Source organism: Haemorhous mexicanus, chromosome 4, assembly GCF_027477595.1.
Source record: "Haemorhous mexicanus isolate bHaeMex1 chromosome 4, bHaeMex1.pri, whole genome shotgun sequence".
NCBI classification, from domain to species: Eukaryota; Metazoa; Chordata; class Aves; order Passeriformes; family Fringillidae; genus Haemorhous; species Haemorhous mexicanus.
In genome coordinates, this window is record NC_082344.1 from 16,794,112 (window position 1) to 16,818,090 (window position 23,979).

The window sequence follows — 23,979 nt, forward strand, 5'->3', positions numbered from 1 at the left end:
GTAGAGGGGGACAGTCACCCCCCCGACCTACTGCCCTCTCTCCCTTTGATGCAACCCAGAATCAATTTGCTTCCTGGGCTGCAAGAATGTTTCTAAGTTTCTATGCACACTAGTGAAACATTTTCAGAGTTTCTAAACAACTACATTTAACACCACCATTACATTTCCCACCTGCACCAATTAATCCTGAAGCATCCATATTTCTTAGGAAGTTTGTTTTGAAAATGGCTGTCTGCTGGAACAGGCTGCTAATCTGTTACTTTATTCAGGTGCAGCACTTCCCACACACACTGAAGTTGGGGCATTAATCTGTGGCTCAAGTGCTTGCCTGCCTGGCCCTTCCTGTTCCTGCTTGCTCTACATTTTTGTACTATTAAGTAACTCTCCACCGAAACTAGAAGAACTTGACCAAATTAACTCTGGTTTTGATAAGCACATGAACAGCCCTGCCAAAAAGGAAACATCAGTGACGCTTCTGTCTCAGTATCTTAGTCAGGGAAATGCTTCCCATTTTGGAGGTGCAGCACCAATTATATGCCTACACCCGAGGAAGGGCTGGGGTGACTATCTGCCAGAGGAATAGCTCATCTATCAGCTGATGACTGGAGCACCAAACAAACTGCCCAGCCCCATGGGTAAACTAAGGATATAAGAATGTAGTTCAGTGTGAGAAAAAATCATTGCTGCAAATCTAGCTAAGGTTGGTTCCACAGGTGCAGCAGGAAAGGTCAGGAGCTGTCAGGCAAGATGTAGCCTGGACACAATTTCTTTCTGTTGGAATTCCCTACTTCTGCCTTTATTTCCTACATGTTCTTCTTTGACAGGACGTATTTTGGCTGACTTGCTACTGTATGGTATTCCTCACAGCAAAGGCACAAGGTGAGTATTTCAAATGGTCAAGGCTATGTTTTGGGATCAGTTGCTGTGTACAGATGTATGCACATGAAGTCTGGCATGTGTTGTGTTTTTAACAGCCTGCGAAACCTTGTTGCTGGAAAACAATGCCTTCCAACATTAGCTTAAGGTACTAAATGAAAAGTAGCAGCTTTTGCCTGGGCATTTTTCACATGGTTTTATACACATTTTTAAATATTGCAGAGTAGGGTAGCTCAGTATAGATGTATTTGGACTTATGGAAATCAGGGCAGAATTTGAGCAATGCCCTGTGAACTACAAGGGGAGCACTAAAGAACTAGGACTAGGCTTAAGCCCACTTGAGTGTTACTTGAAGCCAGCAACAAACAAGCGTCCCATCCCTCTTCCTCATTTCACACAAAACCTATCCCCTGCCTTGTGACATTCAAATGCTTTGGTCTTGCAGCTCCTATCAGACAGTTCTACTTCTCCCAGTAATGCCATTAGACACCCTGTGATGACTAGGTTTTTATAACTAGAAAGAACTAAAAATAAAACCTTCCAGGAATTTCAACTAGCAGCAGCAGCAATGTGCTATTGCTAGCAGGGACACCTCTGCTGTTCCTGGGAAAGCACCAATAACTGCTATATTTATACCTGTATCTATATATATGTCAGTACTTTATCTTGTGTATATTAAGGGAGTTCAGAAGGGAAGAGCTGCCTTTGCAAAAGGCAAACAATTCTTTTGACACAGATGTTTGGACAGATGAACAGAGCTGACCTGTATCAGGATACTGCTCTATTTCTATGTAAGAAGCCTCAGGAAGATGAAATTAGGGCTAAGCTGATGCCAAGAAAGCATGGAAACTGTAAAAACAGAGATGCCTGTCAGAGTGGCTTTGTGAGCTATCCTTCCTCTCTGCCCCAAACCTGCATCCAGACCTTGTCCTGACAGCACACAGCTCTCAGTACTCCCTGCTGGTTTTATTTCTGAACCCAGATGGTTATGGGAGTCTGAGATGGCACACCCTGTTTATTCAGAGATGGAAATAACACCTTGGGTCTAGATTTTAGCAGTTCTCTGATGTGCACACAGAGATTAAATGAAGCTTTAAAAGGAAGGACAAAGTGAGAGCTAGGCAGGACTAACTCATGTGGAAATGGCTTTCCAGAACATAGCAATGTAATAGGTCTCATTCACACAATGAAAATTAACAGCCAAACCTTATCCTAAGCCTGACTCTCTTACTAGTCCTTCCAGGGAGACAGTTTTCAGTAAGTTATGTAGAGGTTCACGGAATCATAACTAGTAGGAAGAAAGGTATCCTAGGTTGACTATATGATGCTTTTATCCCCAATCATCTTGTTCTGTTTGTGCTGAATAATAAGTTTTGCACCTTTAAGACTTGTTCCAGAGATTGAAGGGGGGAGAGAAGAAGCGTGCAGTTTGTCTTCAGACACTGAACTCACTCCTCCACATTCCTGCTCCTAGACTGTGTTGTCTGCGGATGGACAGACAGCGGGACAGAGCTCTCCTTTGCTTTAGTTAGTTTAGCTAGCTGAGGCAAAGAAGTTCCCTGGACTGTGGTTTTTTTCTTTTTCTCCCTTTTCTTTGGACCTGTTTAAACCTGCTCTGGACTGAACACCCAGAGGAGCACTGGCGGCTCACACCTGTGGCCACCGGGCCGGGCCTGGCCCGCGACATTTCCAGCGCCAGAGGGACTGATAAGGGACTGAGTGAGCTGAACTGCAACCTGGGGAGGGGACTTTCTGGGTTTGTCATCTCTTTTGGAGCAGCAAGGGGTTTTATTGTTTAATATTGTTTAGGTTTTATTGTTTAAAAAACAGTTTTTTTCCACTTTTCTCCAAGGAGGTATTTTCTCCCAGACCAGATGGGGGGAGGGGCCAATTGAATCTGCTTTCCTAGAGGAGCCCTTTGGGGGTTCTCTCCCAAATTTGCCCTGAACCAGGACAAAATGGAATCACACAAACACAAGAACTGGTCTATGTGGGCAAGCTGGAAAGTGGAGTGAATAGAAATAAAGACTAAGAAATATGCTCTGAAGTTTTAGGTCAGAACATTTCTCCACACCTGAACAGACTTGCACACACAATAGCTCTCATCCAATTTACTGTGGGTTATGAAGACATTGGCAGGAACATCTGACGGAGCATATTTTATGACCTACTTAGCTTTGAAGCATCTACCATTATATCACATGGAAATAAGATAAATTCATCAATGTTGCTTCTTTTCCTTTAACACAGGCCTTAGGATACAAACATCCCATTGAAGCAAGTGAGAAATATTTGCTTTCCAAAATATCTTGAATCCATCCTCAGCATAAGTTTTCCCATAGCACATTCACCCATAACAGACATTTACCAAACTAATGCATATTGATTCCAACACCTGAGTGTTTTATATATATATATAAATTAGTCCACCGAAGCACTGAGCATCATCTGGCAGTACAAAAATACCATGAGCAGCATCTGATGTATTCCTTTTTTTCTCTTCTCCCATCTCCACTCAGGGGAAAAGACCAGGTAAGAAAGCTTTATATGAAAAGTATTTAATCACATATTAATACAAGCAGTATGAAATACATGTACTGCTTTGCCTGATAAGCTTGATTTCAGGAAAATAAGACAAGCTACATATAGCAAAGTTTCAGTGCAAATTAGTGCAGCTTCATTTAATTTCTGATCCTCTCTAAGGTCACAGAGAAAGCCTTAAGGGAATTGCACTCATCTATCAAGGCAGAGCACAGTCTGGGTGAAGAGAACAGCAGAGACAACAATTGCCAACCTCTTTTTCTTTCCAGACCAGCTTTATGCAGATTTAAAACCACTCTCTTGTTTCAAACCAGCTTTTCCTACCATTTTCACAGGAGCTCTGGCATTTGTAGGGAATACTTGACTTTTTTTCTAAACATGTATCTCATCAAAACCTGATCTTGTAGCAGTTGTGGCCATTATGGTCATGCATAGTGTGAGGGTGCATTTAGCTAGTGGCAGGAATGATATTTTCCTGCTGTTCCCCTCTGCTATATAAATACATAAAATGTACACTTTAATTAGCGCACAAGTACAAATATGCAAAGAATTGTGACAGATGTTACTGGCTCATTAACTATTCTGTAATAGATGCAGCAATTAATGGATTATTTCCATAACATCTATTATTGCAGTAACTCAGTACTAAGAGTGAATAATTTTATAGTAACTTCCTGGAGTTCTTTGCCCCGTCAAATTCACACAAAACTCTACCAAACTTTGGAAAAGCACCATCAAGTACCAATAAACCTCTAAGGTAGTTGCGTTTTCTTATGCGGGTACTACATCTTCTGCTTAGATATGTATTCACTGTTATGCTGGAGTGAGCATCATCTGTCTTTTGAACGTAACACAAACCAATAGAGAATTTAATGTTATCTATCATTTGGTCAAAAGTAGATCTTAATTAAAAGGGCAAGGCATTAAGAGACAGACTTACATATTGCCTCAAGTCATGGCAAATATTGCTTCTGCCCTTGAGGACCAACTTCACATTTTTTCATGTTTCCAAATCCAATTGTGCCTCAGGCACTTCAATATCAGTAACAGGATTCCCCTGTAGGCACTCAGTTTACGAGTGGAAATGAATCACATTGCCTCTAAAAAGTGCTGATTTTAAATTCCTGACCTGGTTTAATACTGAAAGCAGTCAAATATTGCATTTATCCAAACCCTGTAAGCCACTATGAAATATCACAAGTATGGGTTTAGAGGCATGTTTATGCCAAATAAAGATTTATAAAGAATTTATTCAGTTGTTACCTATTTCACTAATGCAACAACAGAATGAGCAGTAGAATATTAACATTTTCATCAGTTTTTCACCATAAACACTTTCTATCAAGCATTCAACATCTAACATCCTCACTGGATTTAAAAACCTTTCTGTTTATTTCTAGAACCGCAACACAATTAACCTATCAAGCCCCCAGTTTAACTAAGGCTTATCTTGCTTTTCTTTTACTGAGACCAAATTTTACACAGAAATGCCATGTTTAGGTGTGCCACTACACTGGCTCCCATAATTCAAAACTACTTTCATGCCCTCATGAGATCCCACCTAGAACACTGCATCCAGATCTTGGGTTCTCAGCACAAGAAAGCCATGGACACTGTCGGAGCAGCTTCAGAGGTGGCCATGGAGATGCTCAGAGGGGTGGAGCACCTCTCCTATGAACACAGGCTGAGAGAGCTGGGGTTGTTCAGCACAGAGAAGACTCCAGGTGTTACAACAAATGAGGGAGAGAGACTTTTTAGAGGTGTAGATAGTGATAGGACAAGATGGAATAGCTTTAAACCAGAAGAAGAGATATTTAGACTGGATATTAGGAAGAAATTCCTTAATGTGAGGGTGATGAAGCACTGGCACTGGGTGCCCAAGGAAGTTGTGGATGCCCTGTGCCTGGTCTTCAAGGCCAGGCTGGGTGAGGCTTTCAACACCTGGTCTAGTGGAAGTGTCCCTGACAATGGCAGAGGGTTTGGAATTAGATGATCTTTAAGGTTTCTTGCAACCCAGATCAGTCCATGAATCTGTAATTTAACACATCAGGCTGCCCCAGCTTTCAAGTCTGTCTTAATGTGCAGGCCATTGTCAAGTACTACACACCAGCTTAGAAGTTTACTGTGTCACAACTGAGGAAGGTTCAGGCTACTGTAGGTTCTAAAGTAGGTTCAAATCTTCTTTAATGAAGCTTAACTTTTTGCTGGAGCAAATCAGGTTCAGATGCCTTTAAAAATCCTGACTAGGGTGACTGACTCGTGCTCATAGACTCTCAGAACTCAACAGGGCTTCTTAAATGTCAGTTCTTTAAGACTTCATCTTTATTTAGTCTTCACATTTAAGCAAGAAATTAAAAATATTTTTAAAAAGTAAACCTTCTGTTTGGAAGACTGCTTGAAAGGCATCCTGAAAGAATTATCTCAGGGAATTGCCAGAGGCTGAATATGAATTTGATATCTGCATTTTAAAAAAAGACTAAACTAGGCATCATTTATGATCTCTTGCACAACTCTGGGACAACTTATTTGTTATGAATTGCAGCTCCTTCCATTAGCTACACTTAGAGTACAGAGAATCCTGCAAGCAGGCATTTCTGGGTAGCTCACTCAAGTGCAGGTGTCCTAAAGAGAATATCCAAAGATATTATTTAAGTCAGCTGTGAGCATAAGCTCCCAGCAGAAGTACACACAAAGCAGTCAGTCCAATTCCCAAAGCACTCCTAGGGCTATGTCTAAAACTAGGAATGAAGAGAATTCTGTCCTATTGCTCAAGAAGTTCACAATCCAAACCTTCAAATGAAGTCAACTGTGGCATTCACAGTCCCTGAAAAAATTCCTTCACCCAGGGTTTTTCTCCTCAGAAGCTGAAAGGCAGTGAGAGAGGCCTCAGAGAAAAGGAAAACAATTCCTATCTCATTTGCTTTTCCTGTGTTGTGCTCTGTGGAATGTGTTTGGAGATTGTTTATCCAAAGGTGATTGCCTGATCAGACTCAGGTGTGAGTTGTTTTGACTCATTGGCCAATTAGGGCCAAGCTGTGTCAGGACTCTGGAAAGAGTCACGAGTTTTTATTATTATCTTTTTAGCATTCAGTAAGTATCCTTTCTGTATTCATTAGTATGGTATAGTACTCTTTAATATAATAGTATAATATATAGTATATTATTCTTTAATATATAGTATAATAAAGTAATAAATTAGCCTTCTGATAAGATGGAGTCAGATGCATCATTCCTGCCTTCATCAGGGCACCTTGTTTACAATTGTCAACTTCTGAATTCAGAAATCACTCAAAATTGTGGTATACAAAAGACATTAAATATTTATTAAATTACAGTGGCTTTAAACAGGAGAGTTAAAAACTTTAAAATATCTGAATTTTGGATTCATTACTTTTTTCCATGACAATCAGCGGGTCCCTGGGATATCTGTTGGCACTTTTAAGAGTTCTTCGACTTCTTCCTGTAAAGCCTCAGCTTTTTCACTCAGCAGCATCTACAACAAGAAAACACAAAGAAAAACAAAAATTAGAACACAAATACAAGTATTAGCTATAACTCTCAGGCAGATTAAAACACCAATGTTTCTTTCCAAACTTGCACCTGGATCTGTAAAAGACTGCTGTGCTGCTCCCAGGACCGCAGCAGCTTTGCATCAAAGAGCCAGCATTTTTTTGTCTATTAGCTTACACCCATATAGAAAGCAATCACACAAAAATTCATACAGCACAGAGATGATTTTCTGGATTCTGCCATCACATAATACACCAATTTACAGAATATGAACAGTTTTGTCTGGAACTGTTAAGCAACATTTTTAACCTTAGACATTCGTTTTCCATGTTAGAATAAACATTTTTAAGTTGTGCCTGCCAAGCTAACTACTTCCTTTATTTGAAATTTCTTACTACAGCATTTTACACCAGACATACAAGACTCCTGATATCAGCAGTTGTTTAATCCACAGCCCTGAACTGTTTGTTGTTGGCATGGAGATGAACAGAACCCCATGCAAGCACTCTAACTTCTCAGTTAGAGAAAACTCCATGAATTTAGTATCTGAGCATGAGAGTAGGGTAGCTTTCTAGATTTGTCCTTGATGTAGATAAGCAATCTGCATATATCCCTTTCTTTTGCCTCCCACAGCAGCAAATGAAAAAAGCAGCAGGAAGCCTACAACATTATCGGAACATGACCTTTAAAGTACACAACCCCCAAAACTGGTATGTTTACTTCATGAGAATGTGCAAACCAAAACTTTCTAATTGACTGCCTTATTTTTACACCAATCACCCATCCTTTTATTCTGGACATTCCCTTACTTCACCAGAAGCTTGCTCTTTTAGTAGAATCTAACATGAAGCCAATACCATTGCAACAGCAGAGGATGAATGGAGATAGAGAATACCATCCCTTGATGAAGTACTTCCTGCAGTTTTTGTTTAGACACAACTCAGTGTTTGTTACAGACCCTGCATATTCAAAATGGAAAAGACAGGAAAAAATAAAAGGGCATGACATAAGTGAAGTTAACAGGTAAAGTTAATCCTGCATCTTGTTGGTTTCCATTTCTACAACCCTACAAATCCTATTCTTTTGTCACCAATAGAACTAGAACTTCTGTAAGGTAAGTCCTGAGATATCAGCAGAACAGAGCATTTCAAGTATCAGATGAGCTGTCAAGCATTCTTGCCTTTTGCTTCCTCTCTGAAAAGCAGCACCACTTGGCTGTACACAACAGATTGTTTTTAGTACCGATCAGCATTTAGATCACAAATGTCCACTAATGCTTTTACTGGTAAACTGAATTCTTCTGTTTTAATGTCATTCAAACATCCACTTTTGACATACTGGAGTTCTGAAGCAGGTTTTTATAGCTTTGTTTCTAACTCACCTTTGCAGATGAAATTATTTGTTTGGCTTGATGTCGTGACAAGTGCTCAATCATCCCCACCAAAGTTTCTGGATTTGCATTAGCCAAGTGGGCTAAAGTTTTGTACCCTGCGTTGTAAAGCTGTTTTGCTCGTGCCTGAAAGTACAAAATTGTGTTAGATTATCAGAACAGGAGATAAAGAATTACTGGTAAATGCCACTCTCTGCACCAATCTCAAACATTTCATTCTGCATATCAATCCAATTCTCTTTTTATAACATGAATACTCACTGAGAATCTTTACAGCCTAAAAGCACAGGTTTGCCACTAAGATTTACCACCCTAGCAATCTTATCCACTTCTTATGAATCCATTTGCCTTTATTTTCTCTGAGCCTAGATGATACCAATGCTGCTGTCTTCTCTTGTTGCCATGTTTTCTGCATTCACTGTCACTGACAGGCATGACAGTCCCACATTCTTTGGAGGTGTCTGTCTTGTTTAGCTTCTCAGATTAAAACTTCACTGCTACTACATTCAACGGTTTTCTGACAACCTGATTCTACAATATGCTGGACAGGCAATTGAAATAATTTTGCAAGGAGTAGAACCTTGGACTGAAGTCCCAAAAGAGCTTTTGTTTTAATAGGAGTCTTTGATTCAGAGAGTAGTTAAATTTCTTATTTAAAATACATGCAGTTCCAACATGACTTAGCCTATTTCTGTAAGGATCTTCTAAATTACATATGTAAATTCTTATTCCTCCTTACTCCTAGGAATTGAAGAATCCCTACCACAAAAGAAACCCGGACTCTGTTTTCCACAGAATTCACAGAATTACTAGGTTGGAAGAGACCTTAAAGATCATCAAGTCCAACCCATGCCCTAACACCTCAACTAAACCATGGCACTGAGTGCCACATCCAGTCTTTTCTTAAACATATCCAGGGATGGTGACTCTACCACCTCCCCGGACAGACCATTCCAGAACTTTATCACCCTTTCTGTAAAAAACTTCTTCCTAATATCCAACCTATATTTCCCTTGATGCAGCTTGAGACTGTGTCCTCTGGTTCTGTCAGCTGTTGCCTGGAGAAAGAGACCGACCCCCACCTGACTACAGCCATCTTTCAGGAAGTTGTAGAGAGCGATAAGGTCACCTCTGAGTCTCCTTTTCTCCAGACTAAACACCCCCAGCTCCCTCAGTCGTCCCCCACAGGGTTTGTGTTCCAAGCCCCTCACCAGCCTCGTTGCCTCCTCTGGATGCGCTCCAGCATCTCAGCATCCTTCCTAAACTGAGGGGCCAGAACTGGACACAGCACTCAAGGTGTGACCTCACCAGTGCCAAGTGCAGAGGGAGAATGACCTCCCTGCTCTTGTGGGCCACACTATTCCTGATACAGGCCAGGATGCCACTGGCCTTCAGAGTACACTGCTAGCTCACGTTCAGCCAGCTGTCAACCAGTACCCCCAGGTACCTTTCTGCCTGGGCCCTGTCCAGCTACACTATTCCCCAACCTATAATGGTGCAGGGGGTTATTGTGGCCAAAATGCAGGACTCCAACTTCCAACTGAGTATACAGCTAAATTATTGTCCAAACATAGTATTTTCATAGTTGCTGTGGCAGAAGCCAGAAAACCATAGGGCCCAGCTCCCATTTCCTAAACAAATCACTTTTCTCCCAACCTCCAGACTGTTATGGAATATCTGCATTATGCTGAATTCCCAGTAACAAATTACTTGGTTTTCCAGATACACTTGAAAGGCACAGTAACATTTAGCACACAAGTTAACTTGAAAAGTTTCATGGAGCCAGGTTTACTGACCTCTAGAACCCCTGCTACCTCCATCAGAGGGATGAGTTCTGTCTTAACACAGTATGTCAAATGCTTGGTAAGCTCTATCAGCAAGGCTTTATAAACCCAGAATTCTTCCAATTCCTGCAGAGACAAAGATTGCTAAAAATCAGCTCCAAAGTTCTGTATTTGGGAAATATGACTGACAAAACTCTACTAAGGCAAAAGTATATATTTGTCTTTTAGATAAGGGAAGCACTATTATCTCTCTAAGTCATCCTTTCAGAGAGCTGCAGAGGTGTATTCAGCATTCTTCACCTAAACATCCCAAAGGTGGGGCAATTCTGAAGCAATGTATTATTTCAGTAATTTCACCAACAGCACTGGCAGTGATCAACACCCTGTACAATTTGTATATGTTCACATTCTTAGTGCATAAAGCTTGCTTTTACTATCAGAAATGTCATTGTATGACAATGTTGAGCTTTGCTCAACAGAAAAAATAACATATAATAGAAAAGGCAAAGAAACATTTTTGCACAGGAAAGGTGAAATACCACACCTGTATTCAGTTCTAAAGTAAGATGAAAAAATCTCCAGAGTTTGTAAAACCAAGCCACAAAGAATTTATTTACATTCTTTAACACAGTACCTCACAGAAATGTAGAAGGCAGGATGCAAAGGAGGCAGCAGAATTGAGGAGATTCTGCACATATCCCCGGGACAAATTAAATTTCTCTGAAACACTCCATATATTGGTCTCTTTCAGTAGTGAATAAAGGACAAATGTCAGGTAGAACCTGTTCACCACAGCATTGTCCACATTCTAGGAATAAGACAAGCTAGAATTCAGAGCCAATATCACACTGCAGATGTTCTGTTAGTACTGCAAGGCAAATCTTCTCATCTCTACTCCCTTCACAGCTTTAAAACATTTCTATACTACACACAAGGACATTAAAAACATTAAGAAAATCAACGAATGAGCTTAAAAGAACTTTAATAATCAGAACAGCAATAAACAATACTAGCATAAAAATAATCTGGAATTTGCAAATAATAAAATGAAATTACTAAACTGTCATCTTAGACAGTAATTAGTAAGTAATAGTAATTATTATGAGAAATCGCCAACCTACCCTTCTGACAGCTTGACCAGAAGCCTTTTTTGTAATAAAGCTTTCAGGTACTCCCACAATATCTGCTACTTTTTGCTCTGCTGCACTTAGCTGGTTGAACTAAAATAAAATTTCATAAAGAATTTTCAGATATTTAGTTATTTTAATATCATGGAAAACACAAGTACATTGTTCACAGTGCAACAATGTTTTTCAATATCTCTATAGTATAAGTTGAGTAGTACTACAGTCACCAGTCACAGGCAGCTCTGAGGCTTCTTTGCCTACTTGTCTGAATTATCTGCAACTGTCCATCTCTGAATGCCTCATTTTAACAGAATTAAACAGATTTTTAGTGCACCCCCAGTAAAAAAAATAGCATATTTGCCATCAGATTGTTACCCCACTTCATGTCCTATGTGTACAAACCCCCTGCAAATTTAATACACAGGATTACTGAATGCCCCAATGCATGTTTGCTAGCAATTTCTCACCTGTCTCAAGTATATCATCCAATCTGGGCTACAAGTAGAAGTCATATCATAGGGAGTTGACAGATATAGGAGATGAAGATTGCTCTCAAGAACCAGCCCCTCCAAACCCTTTTTCAATTCTCTGTACAGAATATTGCAGTATGCCAAGTCTATTGAGCCTGGAATAAGCATACAGAGTAAGAATAAGCACAATTATAAACAGGCACACAGAGTTAAATGAAGTACACTTTAACATAGAATCAGTATTGTCTTTACTTCCACAAAAGCTTGTTATGCCATTTGAGCCGGAGAGAAATATCTGTAACCTGAATTACTGTTCTAACCTAACACGAGTAGTGAAGCAAAGCTGAGGAAAGGCAATCACCTATTTCCATGTATGTTTATTCTGTGTGGTTTCAGAGTGCTTGTGAAATGTCTTGGCTTTACTGAAATCCTACAATTATTTTGTAGATTGAAGGAACCCGTCAGATTCATCCTATTTCAACTGTATTCCACACCCCAAAACATTTATGATACGACAAGAAAACAGAACTTCCTGATATATTTATTTTTATTATAATTGGCCTGCATGTCATATGCTCCCTTTCCCTCTTAAGCTTTCCAAGAAATCCTTCTGTTTACAATAACTTATTTATAACAATTAATTGTAAAACAAGGTCCTGAGCCACTTCAATTACAAAACTAGATCAATTAAGTGATTTTTTTTTAGGGGTACAGTTCTGGTTTTGTTCCCAGGGGGATCAATATTACCACACTTCATTCACATCACTTTCAGTCATGTGCTACTTCACTCCCATTTTCAGTCTATATCATGTAGTAAAACTCTTTCTTGACAACTTATTTTTCATTGCAGTTTAATAATAAGAATAAAAAACTCCATACCCTTATATGTAGCTTTACCCAAGGGTGTGATTGTCAGTGCAGATTTGGAATTGTGGTCCTTCTCAGTTATTCTTCCTTTTAGGAGTCCTTTTTCTATTAGATTTTCCAGCCCATCTTTAATTATCTCTGAGAGGCTCTTCTCTTTAGACAGCAGCTGCTGCTGAATGCCCAGCAGTGTACAGCACATAAAATTGTCCACTTCCTCATGGGTAACTGCTATCTGCACCAGTTTGGGAAATGATTAGCATATTTAAAGTTATATTTTCACATGTTTAATAAGACATAAGAAAAAATTACTGCATAAAGAAAGAGCTTGTGTTTCTATAAATAGACCTCAACAAATAGAATGATAGATTCTCAGTGGTGGATCTGATGGACTGCTCTCCATCTGTTCTATTATTCTAGCTACCGCATCATGTTAACTTGTTTCCACTGTCTCTATTTGTATTTTGAAAGAAGTATCAGGAATAGAAATATTAATATTCTATTGTATAATAAGATATATACAATTTTTGCTTTTACACATAAGGTAATTGTTGTGTTAGAGGATTACTTATTGAGTTAAATGAGAAGATCTAATCAGATAAGGACAAAAATTTGATTAAAGCTTTTCTGAACTTGCAAGCCTGAGTGTTTAAGCAGTCTGTCTTTCTCTATAGGATCAACAGGTGACATATTCTTAGCATTTCCAAGCACTTAAGTTACTCACAGAGAAGAGTTAACTGATACCTTCAGTCCAACCAAAGATAACAACAGGCTCTGGATTCCCTTGGTCAACTCCAGCAGAAGATTGCTGTAGCAATTCTCCAAAGGACTGTGAACTAAATCCTGAACCTGAAAGAGGCAAGGAATATATTAGTACAGAGGAATATTCATGCATTAATTTTATACTATCAAAAAAAAAAAATCAAACTGACATGCATGATTAATCTTACAAAGAAAATAAGGGTAAACATTGAAAGTTTACAGTTCCCAAGTGAAAACAAGCTACATAAAGGAAGTTTATGTATTACATAAATCAAATACTTACAACTTTAAGAGGTGAACAAAAATTAAGCTAGGCAGCTTGGCTCTTCCCATTTATTCCACCACCTTAACTCAGCAATTTAAATTACCAACAGCTTTGTAAAAATTACCAAGTGTTTGTCTTTTTCTTGCACTATGAGAATACTTTCTCCAGCACTGTCAATACCAGCTCGACCAGCTCTGCCAGTCATTTGTTTATACTGGTTCTTCTTCAGGAAGTCATTGCCAACATAAGGAGCTCTGAGAATCACCCTGCAAAGATGTCTTGAATAAGTTATGTTTTATATTCAAATTACTAAAGCAGCAATGAAATGTCAGAAATTTAAATTCATTGTTTATATGAGCCCCTTACCTTGTTACTAATAAAAATCAAATTCACCTCTTTGGACAGATATGTAAATCAATTGTAAAGCCTTAAACTATTTAAGGTGTATTAAATGTGCACACAGAAGTGGATTCTTAGCAAGCAATCTTTGGTCACACAGAGTACAGCAGCCCTAACATCAAAACTTGCATAAAAAAAGATAACACATTTTTGTTTTGAAACATATTCCAACTGCAACTCCTTAGAAAAGGTTTATTTTACCATTTAAACACTGTTCCTAGGAAAGTATCTAAAGAAATCACTGTTCTTTTGAATAACATTACTAAAAACATTAAAACATTTTTTAATTTATTAAAACTTCCTTAATCCATTTACATAAGTGCTCTTCAGTGATACACTCTGAGGTACTTCCTACTGATTCACAGTTCCTACATGAATGCTGCAGTCTTGTGTCCCAAATTGAACACAACATCCTTTATATTTCCAATTTGCTGGTAAAAGCACAAACACACTTTAAATACCACTGAGATTTCCAACTTACTAAAGAATTTTTTTTTTTTTTACAAAGCAAAAATTAAATCTTTTGGCTACTAACCTTCTAGCTGGTAGGTTCACTCCAGCAGCTAGAGTGGCTGTGCAAGCAAGCAGACACAGGACACCTGCAGAATAAGCTTCCTCTATGCTTTTTCTTTCATCATTTGTAAGCCCACTATGGTGATAGGCAATACCAAAAGGGATTGTTTGCTTCAAAAGAGGACAGACAGTTCCATTTCCAATACCCTTCAGGTTCTTGATGAGATCTTGTTTTTCTTTCCCCTTGTGAGCTCTAAATTCTCTTGGAGGAGGAAAAGCATTTCTTTAGACTTTGACCGATCATTAACCAAAAAGAAAATAAAAACCAAGAGACATGCTTACTGTCTACTTCTGTTCATCATTCATTTCTCTAACATCTAAGTTGAAGAAATAGTTATTTCCAGTAACTTTGAAACAGCAATACACAGGAGGCTGATTTAGTTGCAATAGAGCATTTCTTGTTTGGAAACACAGCAACAGAAGAGAACAAATACTGGCTGCTTTAGATTTTACAACTCAGATTTCCAAAGTGGGTATGGGAATAGAGATAGTCAACTGGCTACCAAAGTACATGACCAAATACCAAATGTTTGTTTTCTAAGAGAAAAATGTTTGTTTTCTAAGCTTCCAGAAACCAGTGCCAAAGGGGCACAAAGATTATTTTAATATGTTTTTCCTTCTTTTCTTCAGTGGTTTTCCTCTGGCAATCATCTTTTTCAACTGTTTTGGTACAAAGGTAAGAACTTAAAAAAAAAAATTATTTAATAAGCCTTTTGTGGTTTGCTATCACTTATGCTGTTAGCAACTTTATATGACTCCATGTAATCACCAGGGAAAAACACTTGCAAACTAGATGACAATAAACCCTAAGTTGTAAGGAATTATTTCACATATAATTAAAAAAAAAAAAATAGAAACTTACTTCTTGAGGTACTTGCACACCATTGAAGCCACGTTTTCACAATTCTTTTTAGTGGGACAAAAGATCAGGCAGGAATATTTAGGAATAACTTCAGTAACCAGCGCAACGATGTGGTCAGGATCTGCTTTCTCCAGATTACTAGAATACTGTAATAAGCACAGTTTGACAGATATTTAAACCTAGGAATTAAGTTGTAACCTAAATATTCAACACTCATTCTCGACCATTGCTTGAATACTCCCACTGGATTTAATGTGATGTAATTCCAAGAAGTTGTAGGACAAGCTTTTCTCCCCGTCCTCACTTGAAAGACATCAAACTTGAGGGATACATGGATATACAAATCAAATTCTTTGCTTTATCCCTTAATACTTCATTTTCTTTTAGCAACGCTTGAGATACTGGCAGTCTACCATTAGACACATTTTCCATTTTAAAGGTTGAAAGAATCCTTACAAGGCAGTAGTAAACTGGCAAAACCCCCAAAAGGTATCTTCTTTCAGTTTTGTCTGAGAGTGATCAACGCTACTCCCAAACAAAAAACACTGAGTATCTGGAATAATCAAACATATTACTTTTCACAGGTCAAAATACTGAAGAAACCTCTACCTTGAGGAGGCAAAAAGAAGTGCAAATCAAGTTAAGCATTCAGCATTTTAAGGATGTTTTTTTCATTCCCAAAGTCTACCACTTCTTTCTCATGGGTACTACAACTGAATTATCATGTTTAAATAATTTCTCCAATAAAAGGCCTGTAAGCAAATCAGTGTAAAATAATGCATTTCACAACAGTTCTAAGAAACTATAAGCACTTTGTTTTTACCTTGAAATTAAGGAGACGTGAAAAAGCAAAGCCATTTTGTGTTTTGCTGTCAACTGCATAAATGGTGTCTCGTATCTTTATGTATTCCTTTAATTCTACCTAGAAAGGTAGAAACCGCAAAGAGAAATTTTAGTTAAATTACTCAGTTTTCTCTAAAGCTATGGCTGATGTACAGAAACAGCTTTTCTCTAAGCATCACATGTCATATACATACTTACACACTTTAGAATTTTTAAGAGAACTTAATTGTTTTAATTATTTGCCTCGATAAAGCCTGGAATCATAATGAAGAATGCCAAAATTGTATCCCATGAACTACTTATAAACCATGCTGTCCTGATAACATACAAGAACCAGCACTACATATTCTAGTTATAGCAAATGGACTACAGTGATTCATCACAGTAGCAGTAATTTAGGAATTGCTTAAGTTAAAAAGAAGCAAATGCCTTAGCACAGCAGTATAAAGGTTATTGCATTTGTGTATTTAGAAGTGCATGGTATATTTACTGTATTGTTAACAATTAGAGAGCAATAGCAGGCCTTATATTATACTGCACAATTAAGCACAAAAGGTGTGATACAATTCTAAACAGATTTACTATGATTTTAAAGGCAAATATCTTCTTTACTAGTTCCTGGTATCTTGTATACAGACCGGTCTAAAATTATTAGTGTAGTACTCTGCTTGCAGGAACTTCTGCAGGTCTCCAACATTATTTAATGTTGCACTCATGCCAATGATCTGTGTCTTTTCTGGAAAACAGAAGTTGAAATTAATTTATTGTCACATTGACAATTTTAACACTTCTATTCAGTATCTAAGTCATGACACTCCTTCCTCACCATCAATCTTTCCAAAATGCCAAAGTAGCAGGTTTGAAGGGAAAGGCCACTACTAAAGAAATACTAACTAACTAAGAAATAATATTAAGTTACAAAATAGTAACTGAGACTTAAATGTAAAAAAAGAAGCATTTAATTGGATGCCTAAAGGGCTCCTACAAATAAATGGAAGACATTTGACAGTACTCAGGATTTCACAGAGAGGTATCAAAAGAGCTTCAAAAAAACCCCTAACATCATTAGAGGGTCAATTAACAAGTAATGAGTATATGCTGTTAATTCATGGAGTCAAGCCATGTTTTTCAAAAGCAGCCAAAACAGCACAAATCCAAAAAGTGAGAGTGACTTCTCTCAGAGGCCACAACTACAAAATGCTAATGACATTAACTGTAGCCATGACTTACTACTGATGTAAAGAATTTTCGCCAGAGTAATTTCCAGTACTGCTCCACGACTTCCTGCCCCGAGCATATGCAGCTGTGGACAAAAGGGAAAAGATAAGGCAAGAATGCTAATGAGTTGAGAGTGTTTCTAAAAAGCCCTCCAAAATATATAGACATAAAGAAATACTACAAAACTGTTTTTGTTAGACTTCCTAAAGATATCCCTTGTGTAAATTTGGATTGTTAAGTTCAGATGTATTACCTCACTTAAAAAGCATTTAAGAATCACAGAAAAACAGACTCATGGGCAAATGTAGACAAGATTTACCTTCCATTTAACTAGACCACAACTGACGCAGTTAACTCCTGACAGTAAACAGTGTGGAGATCTTTGTATTCGCCAGCCTGAGGCAATTTTAAACAAAATGTGGTTCAAGCAACACTTAAAAGTAAAAACATTCCTAGCAGCCAGCTTCTAGAAAAAACAGAAGTTAGTCCTTCAGCTGCCCTCTGTTTAGAGGCTGCAGTGCTAAAGTATGGTCAGTCAGCCTGATTCCAGGAATTAAAATCCCCATTAGACATTATACAGGTTACTCAATCCGATAATCAACCCTTGGTAGGGCAACTCAGCCCCACCACGGCAACAGGAAGTTCTCACAGCCAAATGTTACTTGGTATATTTCATTTTTGTCAATGTTTCAGTGGATCATTACTACCAGACACAAAGTTGCATGGCTTCACACCTACAAATTAAGGTCTATGCTTCATAAAGTAGATTCCATAAAATTAAAATTATTTATTATTTATTTCAACCCATTAGAGACTTCTACGTGACAAGTAGTTATGCAGGAATTCACCATCAACCACTACCAAAGTCGATTTCTCAATATAAATCTATTACTCTGAAAAAGCAATAAATACTTCATTAAAAAAAAAAACAACAACTTTCAAAATTTTAGAATTATGGGCCAATTCAGAATATAGAAAATAAAAGTAATTTTCATGATGAGTACTCTAAGCAAAACCAAGCAGGCAAAGAACTGCTCCCCCATAAATAATTGCTTATAAGAACTCTAAAGGAACTTGCACCTGATAAATTGGAGTACATCTTGTGGCCTACCTCATCCACCACAACCAGACCGAGGTCATTGATTCTTTCTGTTTCAATTAAGGAGTTCACCAGAGCATGTCCTTTTTCTATAGTAGCAATATACAGAGATTTTTTTACTCTTCTTTTAATTGGCGGAAATCTTCCTTTACTTCCTGCATATTCTTCAACCAGGAAACCCAATTCTATCCCAAAACTCGATAAACCCCTAACCTATAAAAGAAAAATCAATTAGAGAACAAATTCATGCTCAGTTTGGATTTCAGATCTGCCTCAACAACTCAACAGAAAACCAACCACAATCAGCTGCTTCAATTAGTGAAAGAAGCACTATCTACTCCAGCTACAAAACTGAACTGTCTACAAATATTATAGATGGGTTTCATCTGTTCTCTAAAACTAACTTTCCCTTTATACCAAAATACATTTTTATTTCAAGATCACTTCTTTAGCAAGTTGGACAGCACAGTTCTTAGGCTGCACAACTAAACAAAACATCCCAAAAAGCCATTATTTCAAAATTCAGCACCCTTTACTTCATAACTCAATATCTTTACCTCATAATTTGTATCTGTTCCATTGCAAAATTACTGACCGTCAGAGCAGCATTTAGAAAAGGTCACTCACTTCCTATCACATATTCATAAAAACCTTACTGCAAACCAGGCACATGAGCAAGTAAACAAAGCATATCATGAAATATTTATATCAAACAAAGCAGTACCAGAAATACTGTATCCAGACCTTTTCTTGGACAATGGCAACATATGGCAGGATCATCAGAACATCCTTCTGCCTGCAGAGTAATTCTTGGAGAATTATTATTTCAGCTACAAGAGTTTTTCCACCACCAGTTGGCAATGAGTATATCAAGTTCTTCCTTTGCTGTAGGGATTCTAACATTAAGCAATCATGCTGCCACTCTGTAAAATGAAAATGGAATTATCAGCAACCCCAGGGGAACAATGTTAGTTAATATGAAAATGCCTGTGTTTCATTCAGAACACTCTGAGCTCAGCCTTTGAGAGCTTTTCCTCAAAAAAGCACTTAAAGCCTTCAGTGATGGTGACTTCTAAAGTATTCTGAAATCCAGACGGATACTGTCTATCCATGCCATCTATCTCAAACACCAAAACAGTCACTTCCTAAAACAGGACAACTACTTTTCCAATGTGGTTTATGTTAAGCATTACCTTAAATATTTTTACAGTATAATGGGTGAAACAGACAATACTCCACTAGAAGTTCTTTTTTTTTTTCCAACAGACCATTGGTTACACTACCATAAAGTGTTTCAATCCCTCGAAGTTGTCTGAATAAATCTTTAACCTTGCGAGGTAATCCATAAAAAGGGCCTATATCAAGAGAAGAAGATTCAATAGCTTTCCTAGCCACAAAAATCTCTTCAGATAAAACAGCTTCTTTGAGCTGCTTGGTCTTGGAGACCTGCAGAGTCTGGGCTCTGGCATTCCCAGTCATAGCACTTTTCAGGTGATCTTTGAGACTTTCAGATTTAAATAAAACACACTTGGACTGTGAGGAAGAATCAATAGGTCTGTTGCGGTGTTCAACACCAGTATAAAAAGACAATGGGTCTCTGATTTTGTCTGAGAAGGAATTCACACGTTCATCTCTTCCTTTTGAGAGTGGAAATGTTCTAGAAGTAGAAGAAAGTTCATCCATTTTTTCAAAATACAAAAGTTGCGACAATGGCAAGTCATCTAAAACAGACTCAGTTAATTTTTGATTGCCATCAGCTGTGTCACTGTCACGCATTTGGCAGGCACCCCCCTCTTTGTCACTGTTAAGGACCACCACATTTTGTGAAGCAAAGAAGTTATCTTGCTCTTTCTGGTGAACTCCTGATTGAAAGTTCCCAAGTACAATCTCTCCAGCTGCTTTCACATCCATATTTTTATCCTGCAGGTATCTGTGGTCAATATTATCCACTTGAGCGATCAATGAATCGTTTCCATAAAAGCTGTCATAGTCACCGAACATATCCTCCTCGCTATCATTACTGCACTGCAAAAACGAAACAGGAGTTATTGACACCCTGAGGCAATGCCACAGAAGGCAGTGTAACATGCAGAGTGCAAACATCAGACCCAAGTCGCTTAAGTCTGTCCCAACTTAACACAAAATTATTTTGTGTAATATCGTCTGTAAGGAAAACCCAGCTTAGATTCTGAATAAACCCTTTGACTAAGTGAAAGAGATAACCTACAAGTAGGAGAATACCTGCACAGAGAGATGACAGAGATGATTTTTTTTTTTAAAGCTAAAGCCAAAGAGCAGCATACCCTCTCATACAAAATACTGCCCTTCCCGACACACACCATTCTCCCAGACGGAGCTCCCCCGCCTCGCCACCAGCCCCAGGATCTCGCCATCCCCTACCAGGACTTCCGCCGGGGGCCCCTCGCCAGCAGAGCTCGGTCTCTTGCGAACCACCGGCGAGCTAGCAGCAACGGGCTGCACTGGGGCCCGGCTCCGCTTGAGCTCCGAACTGGAACGGCTCTTTCTCCGCACGGCGAGCCTAGGCTCCGCCATGGCCGCGGGGGCTGCGCGGGACCGTCACGGCCGCAGCAGGACCCGAAGCGGGACCGCCGGACTGCACCACGGAGGCGCAACCACCATGGCGGGAGCGGGGACTTCTGGTAACAACCCGCCGGAGAAAGCACGTGGCCAGGCTGCTGCCAATTGTCTGTCCCGAGTCGGGAACACCGCACTGCTATTGGCCAGTGGGGGGGCGGCTCGCCGTGCGGGTGTCATGGCGGCGCAGGCCGTGGCGGCGCGGATTCGCTGGCCGCGCCTGGTTCTCGGTGCGTCCCTCCCGCTCCCCCTCTGTCTCGAGCGGCTGCGGGGGAGTTCGCGTGTGCGGGCTGTCGCGCCGCGCCGTCGCTAACCTTGTCGCTCTCTCCCTTGCAGCGAAGCTGTGGACGCGGCCGCGCCGCCTGCACCATGAAGGGCAGCCTGAGGGGCAGCCTGAGCGCTCGGACCAGGTGAGACTTCCCCGACCTGTCCCGCCCTGATGTCCCGCTGCTCCCCCTGCTCACCGTTTCCAGCACTGGCTGGAAACACTTTGCTCTGGTTGCTGTGTAGCTCGGGGCTCATCAGACCCCGAATCCATTGTGGGGAGCACAGCGCAGAGGGAGGTCATCAGGACCTGGAAGTTAAGGCGCCACGGATCTGTATTTCAATATCTTAACGAGAGTCTGTTAAACCTGGTATCTCAGTAGCTCGGGCGTGGAGCCAGCGGCAGGACAAGGACCAGTGGCCATAAACTAAAAACGCAAGAAGTTTCACCTCAGCATGAGGGAAAACTTCTCTACACTGAGGGCAGCAGAGCCCTGGAACAGGCTGCCAACTGAGGTCATGGACTCTCTCTGTGGAGACATTCCAATCCCACCTGGACGTGTTCCTGTGTCACCTGGTCCAGGTGACTCTGCCTTGGCAGGGGGTTGGACCAGATGATCTCTACAGGTCCCTTCCAACACTGACTGTTCTGTGACTCTGTGCAAAGTGAAAAATCACCTTTCATATCTTGCAGGAATTTGGTGCTGGGTGTATTCTGAAGCTTGAGGAGGCTATTCAGAAATACCTCCCAAGGAGGCTCCTTGGGAGGTATTTCTGAATCTCTCTCTTTAAAATGTGTGTAAGAACATTGAAGCTTCCTCGGGCCATTTGCCAAGAAATTACTTTTTAAAAAAAGATTTCTTGTGACTTGTCAGACAGAACTACATTTTTACCAGCTTCTGCAGATTTTGACTTCAAGTAGAGGTGTAAGCGCTGTCTTACTGAATGATTTAATAGAGTTGCTAGTGTTATTGTTACTAAAATATAAAAGGCTGTTTACTTGTTTAAAATCTCTGAAGTTGTGAGGTACCAAGAAGTGAGTTAATGAAGTTATTGAAAGTTCAGTGGTGTACTAAATATCTCTTCTGGTTTCAAGACAAATATTGATTAAAGGGTTAAAAGTAACAAATGTTCTCTATTTTTTGTGAAGCTTACAGATGGTAATCATTCTCTGATTTCAGCCCATACAGATGGAGAACCCCTACAAAGATCCTCCAAAGAGATGTGTCTTATGTGGAATAAATGTGGACTACAAGAATGTGCAGGTGAGTTTTAGTATTTCTGTCCTTGGATGAAGGGAACTGGTTTACTGTTTTTAAATGTGTGTATAGTAAGTCCAAAGTGATTAAAAAAAATTTAATAATCCATCCATATATGTAGGAGTTTAAAACTTATGAGTGTGTAGGTCAAGGGCCAAATAATGTAGTCATGCTAAGATGCTTAATCTACTAACTATGTGTGACAACTTTGATGTTTAACAAATAGAGTCCTTGGTTACAATTCAGCTGCCACAAAGCATGGAAGCATAGTATAGACTATGCTTCTAGCATAGTCTGTCTAGCTCCAAGCTGTACTTTTTTCTTCAGGTAGAACTGAGTTTTGAAAAAAACAGATGAAAAAATGAAAAATAGAGTACAAGTAGTAACATAAAGCTCCAAAAAAAAAGTTCTTAAACTGACTTTGATTTTTCTTAATTTTAAGTAGCTTCTTTCCCAGTTTGTTTCTCCATATACTGGCTCCATTTATGGCAGGCATATCACAGGTATGTGAAGTATTAAATTAAACCATATACGGGGCAATAATATTTTTGTGAGTCTAAGTAACTGTGCATCAGCAGTCTTTCTGAAAGTAACTAGTCCCAACTCCATACACTTTATAAGAGTATTCCCCTGACTTAGTAGCCTGGATCAAAGAATTAAAATATTCTTTAATTGTATGCATTTTGTATTTAACGGTAAAAGCACCCATGCATTTTTCTAGAGGGACTTAATCAAAGTTAGAGGGAATTGTCAGTAACATGCCTTTCACGCTCTCATAACTTGCTTAGTGTTGAAAATAATTCATCTCTTTAGGCTTGTGCAACAAGAAGCAGAAGGAAATTACAAAAGCCATTAAAAGAGCTCATGTATTTGGTAAGTATGATTTTGCTTTTGAATTTTCTAAATCAAGACTACTTTTCTACTAAGAACCTTCATCTTTTTTTTTAACAGGATTTATGCCAGTTATGTTTAAGAACCCACAATTTATCACAGACCCCAAGCTATGTAACATCAAGTATCCAGAGTGATATACTGTACAGAAATAAACAATAAAACTGTTTTTCGTGTTTATGTGCTTGTTTGCTGGAAATGTGGTTTGCTAGCATAATGTGTGGTTGACTGAGGGGTGGATGTCAGTCATTCTTTTATTTTTCTTCATGAAGTCTCTCAAAATTATTGTCTGAAGGAAGATTAAAGCAATAATAGAAACTGGCAGCTATATGGACCCCTTCCTCTGCTCACCAGTCTTGCTAAAGCTCAGGTGGCTGTTTTAACCCT

At 39.2% G+C, this 23,979-nt stretch overlaps 2 protein-coding genes and 1 long non-coding RNA gene across 9 annotated transcripts; 2 read left to right on the forward strand and 1 right to left on the reverse strand.

Annotated features, from left to right (window-relative positions):
- The first annotated feature begins 665 nt into the window (after positions 1-665).
- Positions 666-16,186, forward strand: LOC132326129 (uncharacterized). Its single transcript, XR_009486146.1, has 3 exons — positions 666-879; positions 15,192-15,237; positions 16,008-16,186. It is a non-coding gene; the product is annotated as an uncharacterized LOC132326129 (long non-coding RNA).
- On the reverse strand, positions 6,712-21,136 carry HELQ (helicase, POLQ like). 7 transcript variants are annotated; one of them, XR_009486145.1, is made up of 19 exons: positions 20,984-21,136; positions 19,867-20,608; positions 19,328-19,506; positions 18,596-18,796; positions 17,497-17,569; positions 16,905-17,002; positions 16,247-16,345; positions 15,424-15,569; positions 14,524-14,763; positions 13,714-13,855; positions 13,307-13,411; positions 12,578-12,797; positions 11,696-11,853; positions 11,223-11,321; positions 10,736-10,909; positions 10,114-10,227; positions 8,309-8,443; positions 7,785-7,886; positions 6,712-6,910 (listed from the first exon to the last, which is right to left on the reverse strand). XR_009486145.1 is itself a non-coding variant. In XM_059843898.1 (18 exons), exons 1-18 carry the CDS (start codon positions 21,134-21,136, stop codon positions 6,824-6,826), a joined length of 3,165 nt encoding a protein of 1,054 aa, XP_059699881.1. In that variant the 3' UTR covers positions 6,712-6,823. The 7 variants fall into 7 exon arrangements, 5 of the variants coding, with proteins under 5 accessions (XP_059699881.1, XP_059699883.1, XP_059699885.1 ...); XR_009486144.1 differs by having other exon boundaries at positions 7,737-7,886; XM_059843898.1 differs by lacking the exon at positions 7,785-7,886.
- Positions 21,135-23,761, forward strand: MRPS18C (mitochondrial ribosomal protein S18C). The gene is made up of 6 exons (XM_059843911.1): positions 21,135-21,408; positions 21,515-21,588; positions 22,624-22,707; positions 23,147-23,204; positions 23,515-23,574; positions 23,653-23,761. Exons 1-6 carry the CDS (start codon positions 21,135-21,137, stop codon positions 23,727-23,729), a joined length of 627 nt encoding a protein of 208 aa, XP_059699894.1. The 3' UTR covers positions 23,730-23,761.
- The last annotated feature ends 218 nt before the right edge of the window (positions 23,762-23,979 follow it).

Bases quoted from the DNA above. Each gene is read 5' to 3' on its own strand.
- MRPS18C (XM_059843911.1), top strand. From the start codon at position 21,135: ATGGCCGCGGGGGCTGCGCGGGACCGTCACGGCCGCAGCAGGACCCGA. The intron at 21,589-22,623 runs GTGAGACTTCCC...CTCTGATTTCAG, and splicing joins AGCCTGAGCGCTCGGACCAG to CCCATACAGATGGAGAACCC. The intron at 22,708-23,146 runs GTGAGTTTTAGT...AATTTTAAGTAG, and splicing joins TGGACTACAAGAATGTGCAG to CTTCTTTCCCAGTTTGTTTC.
- HELQ (XM_059843898.1), bottom strand. From the start codon at position 21,136: ATGGCGGAGCCTAGGCTCGCCGTGCGGAGAAAGAGCCGTTCCAGTTCG. The intron at 11,854-12,577 runs GTATGGAGTTTT...TGCTTATTCCAG, and splicing joins GGGTAAAGCTACATATAAGG to GCTCAATAGACTTGGCATAC. The intron at 10,228-10,735 runs GTACTGTGTTAA...TTGTCTCTGCAG, and splicing joins GCCTTCTACATTTCTGTGAG to GAATTGGAAGAATTCTGGGT.